Raw genomic sequence first — 9183 nt, 5'->3', positions numbered from 1 at the left:
CTGAGCCACCCAGGCACCCCTATACCAGATGTGTTTTTTTTTTTTTTTAAGATTTTATTTATTTATTTGACAGAGAGAGACACAGCGAGGGAGGGAACACAAGCAGGGGGAGCGGGAGAGGGAGAAGCAGGCTTCCCGCGGCGCAGGGAGCCCGACGCGGGGCTCGATCCCAGGTCCCCGGGATCATGACCTGAGCTGAAGGCAGACGCTTAACGACTGAGCCACCCAGGCGCCCCAGAAGGGGAGAATTTTCATCTTGTTCTCTAGAGCAGTGGTTCTCAAGCTGGGGAAGGGCCATTCTGCCCCCGGGGGACATCTGGCTGTGTCTGGAGAGGTTTGGGGTGTCACAACTGAAGAGGGAGCGTTGCTCCTGGCATCTCGTGGGCAGAGGTGAGGGATGCTGTGCTACATCCTGCGGTCCCCAGGTCCGCCCCGCAGCCAGGAACGCTCTGGCCTGGCATGTCCCAGTTGTCCCACACGGCCGCCAACGGTCACATGGGGCCATGGGAACATCCGTTAGTGAGAAATATAAATCCCGCACATCATTCGGAACAGTGTGCAGCTGGGGGCACTGATACTGCTTGTTTCCATCGTTCCCAGAAAGGTCTGTTGGACCTTCCTGTTCTAGAGTCTCAAGCTATTCTTTTTTTTTTTTTTTGAACTTCAAAATATCTCCGCAGGGAGGACATTCCTGGTATCGTCTTGCGTGTCCAAGTGTGGCATTGAACCCACAGCTGCCCCGGGGGCCACAGCTGTGCTTTATGTCGTTTACGATGTGGGTATCACTGAAATGTCCTTGCCGTGGCAGGTGACACTGCAAGTCGTGAGAGGAAGGAGAGGCTGTCTGTGGTGGGGCAGGTATGTGACACTGTGGCAAGCAAGCCAGCCTCGGCCCCTCCATCCTGCGTCCTGCGGAGCTAGGGCGAGCAGCATGGGCCCCTCGGACAAACACCGCCACGTGCCCCACGGTGCTCCTGACCCGTGTTCGCCCTAGAAGCAGGCAGTGGCTTTCATTTTTCCTTGCCTGAAGCAAGTGTTGATTTTCGCATTCTGTCTTTCCTGTGAGCTAGAGAGGCATTTCAGTAAGCCGTGACGATACTGTAGAAGATCCTGGCGGGGGGGGGCGGGCGGGGGGTCTTTGGGGACCCACAGTGTTGAGTTTTCTCATCCGCCATGTCCTTGGGGCCAGAAAGGGTTGGCTTTGCAGCATGTCCCTTGCTGTACAAGTGCTCACAAAGAGCTGAACTCTGGTCGGCGTCCGGACCCATCCCCAAATACGTCCTCTCTGCTCTTCTCGGGAAGCACGGGGCGGGGGGCGGGGGAGGGGGGCGCCAAGGGTGGCCATGCCGCTTCCGAAAGTTGCTACCAAGGAAGTCGCTCATAAGGGACCGAATTACCGTTCCCCACGGTGTGTGCTGTCAATCAGTCCTGGTGTGAAAGCGTGGAATCCCAGTGACCGACGAGACAAAGGAGAAGCCAGGGCCCAGGGGTCCTGGCTCTGCTCGGTGTCCACAGTCAGCGACCGACGGGTCCGCGAGGAAAGCGTGCCTGGGGCAGGGCTTCCCACGCTGCCTGTCACCTGAGCTCGGCTCAGAGATACTGTTCTTGCCCTGCCCTCTGCGGACTTCTGGAGTTCTGGAGCTTGAGCTGCTCACCTCCTCTCCCTCCATGTCTGGTGTCTCCCTCCTTCCAGTTACCCCTCGATCACGAGTGTGCGTGTGCCGGCCGCCTGTCGGGGCGCCCGCCGGAGGCGGGGTCAGGGCAGGCTCCCACACTCGCACACCTGCTGAGCAGTTCCCGTGGGCCAGGCGCCGAGCTGCCGAGACCAGCAGGGTGCAGCATTCCTTCCCTCTGGGGAATTTCTGAATGGGCATTCATGTTCCCCCCTCCCCAAAAATGCATCAACTCTTGTCCTGAAACTAGGTAGCTTACTTTGAAATCTTTAAAAGTTCTCTCCGGGCTTCTTGTTGAAACTACAAAATGGAGACGCTGACCGGCAGCATCTTTGGCTGTGGCCAGTGACAGGGATTTGATCACTCCTAGAAGCGTTCTCAGGAGCGTTTTCCCGAGAGCCTGTTCCCATTTGGGAGTGTCTGAGCATAGAGTGCCGGGACGGCTCCCTCACGGCCACGGGCACAGCATTAGCCCTGTCACCTCGAGCCTGTGCGTTTGAGAGTCTCCCGAGTGGGTCCTGGAGTTGCCGTGAGCCGGCGCGGCGTGCGGCTGACGGGCTCCCTTGGCAGTGGGTGTGAGCAGAGCTGCGTGGAGCGCTTGCTGTTGGGGCCGGGCTCCCGTGGGCAGCAGGCGCTTTGAGAGCAGCCACGGGGCACAGAGGTGGAGTGGGGCTCGGCGCACCCCACCTTCTCCGTCCCTCTGCTCTTGCCTTTTGGTTCGGAATTGATGAGCTCTGGTTGCGGTAAGGTCTGATCTGTTGTGTTTTGTCCTGGCTTTGAAGTAAAAGTTCATCAGACTTTTTTAAATGTGGAAGTCTGGACAGTTTTTGAGAGGAGAGACCATGTATGCTTAGAAAAGATCAGGAAGAGATGCTTTGCTGGAAAGTGTAGGTCAGCGTGTGAAGAACGTGTTCTCATTGTGTTCTTTTTTTGTGTCCTCCTGCCCTGGAAATCCAGTTTCTCCACAAGTCGGAGAAGATAAATAGAGGTGGACTTAGAAGTCAGTACGAGGGCGGCGCCTGGCTGGCTCAGTCGGGAGAGCATGGGACTCTTGATCTCAGGGTTGTGAGTTCAAGCCCCACATTGGGCATAGAGCTGACTTTAAAAAAAAAAAATTCAGGGTGGGGGGATGGGTTAGCCTGGTGATGGGTATTAAAAAGGGCACGTATTGGGGCGCCTGGGTGGCTCAGCTGTTAAGCGTCTGCCTTCGGCTCGGGTCATGATCCCAGGGTCCTGGGATCGAGCCCCGCATCGGGCACCCTGCTCAGCGGGAAGCCTGCTTCTTCCTCTCCCACTCCCCCTGCCTGTGTTCCCTCTCTCGCTGTGTCTCTCTCTGTCAAATAAATAAATAAAATCTTAAAAAAAAAAAAAAAGAGGGTACATATTGCATGGAGCACTGGGTGTTATATGCAAACAATGAATCATGGAGCACTACATCAAAAACTAATGATGTAATGTATGGTGATTAAATAAATACATACATACATACATACATACATAAATAAAATTTGGTAATAGGTGGTCCAGGTTTCTAAGTGTGGAATGAAAGGAATGAAGAGGGGTTCTTGTCTCTCTGTCTTTGCTTAGATAAGATACCAAAAGTTTCCTTCTGGAGTTTAGCACATGTAAATGGTATTTTCTACAATGCTGGCCTTTTAAAATTTATTCACAAAGAAGGCATTAGGCGAGGACTGTACATGAATACCTAGATAAAACATCTAATGATTTCTACTGGAGGAGAGAAGAGAATACAAAATTATTTTAGCCTGTGCAGTGCAGTGAACAGGGAAGAAAACATACTGTGTTCCCCGCTGCCAGATACGAGGCAAAGAAAAGCATTTAATTTAGAGCACTGGAGCATTCCTTGTGCTGCACAAAATTCGGTCCATTAGGGTCACGTTGTAGAAGTGATCTTAGCCCACTAAGTTAGAAACAGGTGTGGGACTTTGGCTTCATGATTTTGACTTGTTTTTTCCTTCCCTTGTGGGCACCAGCAGATGGCTCTCTTTCTCCGATATGTCCTTTAAAAAATAACTTGAAACAGTTTTGTCCCGGTGGCCCTGGTCCCACAGGGTCCCTGGGTGTGGCCCGGCAAGGTGTAGCTGAGGGCACCAAACGGCATTCAGGGTATCCTGCATGAAGCCCCATCACACCGACCAGTTCCATGTTGTCTCTCTTCCGTGTGGGTCCTCCCCAGCTCCTTTCACTGTGAAACCTTCTTTATTAATTTTTTTCTTTTCTTTTTGTTTTTGTTTGTTTGTTTTTTGTGTTTTGTTTTGTTTTTTTTTATTTAGAGAGAGAGCATGTGCGAGCGGGGGACAGGGAGGGGCAGGGGAGGGAGAGAGAGAGAGAAAATCTTAAGCAGGCTCCATACCCAGCGCAGAGCCCCACGTGGGGCTCAGTATCACGACCCTGAGATCATGACCTGAGCCGAATCAAGAGTCAGACGCTCAACCAACTGAGCCACACAGGTGCCCCCCCGCCTTTTTTAAAGCAAGCTCCACACCCAATATGGAGCCCAATGTGGGACTTGAACTCATAACCCTGAGATCAAGACCTGAGCTGAGATCAAGAGTCAAGCGCTTAACTGACTGAGCCACCCAGGTGCCAACCCCATCTTTTTTTTTTTTTAAGGAAAAGTGTGTCCTCAGTGAGTCACTTAAACTAACGCAGAAAGCGGTGTGCCCTGTGTTTGCTGCCAGATCCTTGTGTGGCTGGTTTGAGAAGCCGTGTGAAGGGTGGCTTGAAGTGGTGGAAGGCAGGTGGAGGGTGACAGCCGGTGCACACAGCACGTGAGGAAGCTTCAGATTGGGGCCAGCGGATGCGTGGTGCTCAGTGTCCACTCAAAACATAGCCGCTCTGTAGGGAAGTCCCCCCGCGGCCCCAGAACCACGCAGGCCCCTGTGGGTGTGTGCTGGCCCTGCTTTGAGACTGTAATGACAGTTCGGTTAGAGAGGCCTATCTGTCGCAGGTTTCCCCGCCCAAAGGTAACGTTACTGAGCGGGGCTTGTGAACGTGTGCATGATGACCGGCATGAAAACAAGTGCTCAACCATCCACCTCTCAGTAAGCCCGGGGATCCAGCCTCAGGCGTCTGTAGGTATGTGGGTGACTTTGAAAACTGAAGGTGCCCAGATGCTCAAGGTCAGGAAGCGGGGCCTCCTCCACCTCCATTCCCCGTCCTGGGTCGTGGGATCATAGAGGTTCTCCCTCCACTGCGGTGGCCGCACGTCCCCCAGCCGTCAGGGCAGGCGAGGGACCGGCCGCTTTCTGTCCCGGGTAGCAGTCCGTACGGGGGCTCACTTGGTGTTTTCAGCACACGGCTCTTGTCTTTCCAGGATTGAGCGGGTGATGGACAACAACACCACGGTGAAGATGGTGCCCATCAAGATCGTGCACTCGGAGAGCCAGCCTGAGAAGGACAGCCGCCAGGGCCTGACCCGCACCACCGAGCTGCCCGCACTGCCCAGCGGGCTGGAGAAAGACCAGATCAAGACGCTCAGCACGTCCGAGCAGTCCTACTCGCGCTTCTGCCTGTACTCCCGCCAGGGTGCCGAGCCTGAGCCCCAGCGCCCCAGTGCCCCAGCGCCCGGCACCAAGGACGGCGGGGCCTCTCCTCCCGGCCTCAGCTACGTGAAGGCCAAGGAGAGGACAGCCGAAGACCTGAAGTCGGAAGAGCTGGCCCGGGAGATTGTGGGCAAGGACAGGTCCCTGGCCGATATCCTGGACCCCAGTGTGAAGATCAGAACCACCATGGACCTCATGGAGGGCATCTTCCCCAAAGACGAGCACCTGCTGGAAGAAGCTCAGCAGCGCCGGAAGCTGCTCCCCAAAGTCCCGTCTCCGAGAAGCACGGAGGAGAAGTGAGTAAGGCTGCCTTCCGTTCTGCAGCTGGCCGAGCGTGCTTCTGCCCTCTCCGCAGCTCTCAGCCTTCAGGGGGCAAGGGACTGGTCCACGGATCTTTTTTCACGATGGCTTTTTGGGGGCACATTTTCATAAGCACTGCCCAGTGCTTGCAGCCCATGTTGGCTGTTTTGTGACCCTCCCAAAAGAGCCACTGAGGCCCGTTCCCGCAGATGCCACCTTGGGGGCCTGGAAAGATGTGAAAATACCACAGTTCCTGCGCATTCTTATCTTGAGGCCCATGTGGTTCAGGGTGATGCCCACAGGCTCCTTTCTCAGCTGGGACAGTGTCTCCCCCCAGGGGACAGTTGGCAATGTCCAGAACGTGTTTAGTTGTCACACCTGGGAGGTGCTGCCGGCATCCTGTGGGTGGAGACCGGGGAGGCTTTCGACAGCCTACCGAGCCCAGGAGGCCCCCATAGCGGAGAAGGCCCCGGATGTCCGTCCGTGCTTACGAAGGAGGCTCTGTGCTCCTGGTTATGGAGCACAGTGAGTGGGTGCGTTGCCATGGGTAGCTAGACTGTGCTTTGCAGCCTGTCTCATTCACGGGCTGCCTGCCCGGGCCTGTGTGGTCGCATCTGTCCTGGCGGTGTCCGCTGTCTCCGTAAGCACCCTTCGCGGACAGTAGGTGGGAGCGCCAGCAAAATGCAGCACAGAAGGGCAACGGGGGTGAGGCGGACCCGAGCCAGGGGGCGTGGACATGGCGGCAGGTAGAAAGGTGCAGGTTGCATCTGGGGCCTTGAGGCCTCCCTTACAGGTAGCTGTGTGCACGTACTCCTTGTGGACCTTAGGCTCCCGGCGAAAGCTCTCCCTGTACTCCGTTCCCTCCCAGGGGGAGATTTTTAGACATCCCTGCTTACTTGACCTTTTCCCCTTTTTAAAAAACTGTATTCCGTAGACTTGAGGAGTATCCATTTGGCGACACATTTTTTTAGATCTAACACTGTCACCTACTCCCCTGCCCCCTTTGGCTGTCTCTTGCCCCTGGCTGTTGTCCTGGTGTTGGCACCACCGTTTGCTTGTCACAGAGCAGGCCGTGGGCTGGAAGGAGGCGTCTGGGCATGGAGTCACGGCCGATTCAAGTTCTGACCTTGTTCCCCAGGAGAGAGGAGCCGGCCGTGCCCGTGGCCATGTCCCTCGCCACCAACTCGACCTACTACAGCACGTCGGCCCCCAAGGCAGAGCTGCTGATTAAGATGAAGGACCTGCAGCAGCAGCAGGACCCAGAGGACGACTCAGGGAGTGACTTGGACCACGACCTGTCGGTGAAGAAGGTAGGAAAGCCCGTTGTCAATGACGGCGTGCTCGGAGGCAGGCAAGGGGCAGCGTGGGCCCTGCGCCACGTGTCCGGGGGCGTTTGTGTTCAGCTTTTCTGCAGGACAGTGACATTTGGGGCAACAGTAGCAAGCCCTTCGTGACTAAGTTGTTCCACAATTGGGCCTTTTCCCTCACGGTCTCCTTACCATCTTTTTTTTTTTTTTTTTAAGATTTTTTTTTTTTTTTAAGATTTCATTTATTTTGAGTGAGAGAAAAGTGAGCAAGCGAGGGAACACAAGCAGGAGGAGTGGGAGAGGGAGAAGGAGACTCCCCGCTGAGCAGGGAGCCCGATGCAGGACTCGAGCCCAGGATCCTGGGACCATGACTTGAGCCGAAGGCAGACGCTTCACCAACTGAGCCACCCAGGCGCCCCTGAGATCTTATTTATTTACTTAGAGCTGGAGAGGGAGGAGGGGCAGAGAGAGAAGCAGATTTCCCGCTGAGCAGGGAGCCCGATGCAGGACTCGATCCCCTGACCCTGTGATCGTGACCTGAGCTGAAGGCAGACACTTGACCGTCTGAGCCACCCAGGCGCCCCTCTTTACCATCTTTGTATAGTAGGATCCAAGGTCATATTAAGTGGGTACCATTCTCCTTCAAAAAGTTCGTATGATATGTCCCTTCTATCCCATTTAAAATCTAGGGACTAGGGCACACACTCGTGCTCACTTGCTCTCTCTCTCTCAAATAAATAAAATCTTTTAAAAGATAAATAACAGTAAACTCTAGGGACTTAATTGTATGACCTCTAGCAACTCACATGTTCTCCCTGCCTTCCCTGAGTGGGAGCTTACATTCAGCCAACACAAAAACACGTGTACAATACACGGTCAGCTCACTACAGCCTGCGGACCATCCGTGGCCCACCACCTGCTTTTATAAAAGACCTTTTATGGAAACACAGCCACACTGATCCGTTCATCTGTGCGCCCTGGTGACTTTTACACCTCAGCAGCAGACTTGAGTGGTCGCCCCTGACCGTGCGGCCCTGTAGAGTCGAAGGTCTTCGCTGTCTGGCCCTTTACGGAAGGAGTTTGCCAACCCTCAGCGTAGTACCTTGCAGGGTAAGAGAATTAAAACACGATGAAGGAATGGAGCGAAACAAAGGGATGTGATTATAGCGGGCCCGGATGAGGTGATGACTGAACGTGAGCAGGGTGGTGTGTGAAGGGTAAGCCTTGTGGGTGTCTGGGTGCCCTGCAGGGAGAGGGGCCTGCCAGTGCTAAGGTCCTGAGGTGGGAGCCTCACGACATGTTGGAGAAGCAGCAGGGGCCAGTGGTGGGAGCTGTGTGGACGAGCAATGGAGGATTGGCGATGAAGTCGGAATGAGGTCAGGGACTAGTGAGCGCCCCGAGGTTGTGCTAGGGACAGAATTACTGCTATCGGTATCGATGTCATCACTAGCGCTAGATCTTCGTGGCATGTCAGCATGCCAGACCTGTGCCGTCTAGGGGATTACCTGTTTTTCTAGGAAAACTTAAAAACACATAAAATGGCATTAAATAAAATAAAAATTTAAATTTAAATAAATTAAATTAAAAATTAAAAAAAATAGGGCGCCTGGGTGGCTCAGTCGGTTAAGCGACTGCCTTCGGCTCAGGTCATGATCCTGGGGTCCCTGGATCGAGTCCCGCGTCGGGCTCCCCGCTCGGCAGGGAGTCTGCTTCTCCCTCTGACCCTCCCCCCTCTCATGTGCTTGCTCTCTCTCATTCTCTCTCTCTCAAATAAATAAATAAAATCTTTAAAAAAAATAAAAATAAAAATAAAAAAAATAGCATTAAAGGGATGAGGGACTTGCCAAAGAAAGTCTGTCTCAGAGGGGACCATGTACTGTTTATTCCAAAGGCTTGAGCCTGTCTAGTAGTAGGAAAAGGAAAGGAGGGAACCAGCATTTTGTTCATGTTTTCCATATGCTCAGCACTTTGGAAAAGGACTTCCATAAAAAACACTTTTTTTTTTTTTTAACAAAAATCTTTGCAAAAGATTTTGCTGGAAGTCTGCTTGTATCGTTAGTGGTTTAAAAAATACCACGGGTTGATTTCAGATATAATAGAAGAAATATCGTGACCCATGCACAAAAGAAAATTACTTTCAGTTTGGGAAACAGTAGCTTTCTGGTTCAAGGAATTGAAGGAAATGGAAGATAAGCATTTTGGTCCTGGCTTAGGATTGCATTTTCCGTTGTGGTTGATGTTGTTGTTTTTTAAATAAAGAATCAAAAATGTTTTTAGTTCCTCTCATAAAACTAGAAAAAAAATGTACACTTTGCACAGTTCTAATTCAGTCCTGGC

General features: G+C 53.3%; 1 protein-coding gene across 2 annotated transcripts in view; it reads left to right on the top strand.

The window, feature by feature from the left end:
* Window positions 1-9183, top strand: part of SHROOM2 (shroom family member 2) — a 27233-nt gene that overhangs the window by 10818 nt on the left and 7232 nt on the right. For both annotated transcript variants that reach the window (XM_031036610.2, XM_081809199.1), the window contains 2 exons: window positions 5011-5535; window positions 6678-6849. In XM_031036610.2, coding sequence (XP_030892470.2) covers window positions 5011-5535; window positions 6678-6849 — 697 coding nt within the window. The remainder of the gene's footprint in view (window positions 1-5010; window positions 5536-6677; window positions 6850-9183) is intronic.

The sequence above is a fragment of the Leptonychotes weddellii genome, chromosome X (assembly GCF_054177405.1).
Source record: "Leptonychotes weddellii isolate Sample4059 chromosome X, ASM5417740v2, whole genome shotgun sequence".
Taxonomy (NCBI): Eukaryota; Metazoa; Chordata; class Mammalia; order Carnivora; family Phocidae; genus Leptonychotes; species Leptonychotes weddellii.
Note: the sequence above shows the minus strand (reverse complement) of the source record. Positions and strands in the feature narration are given on the sequence as shown.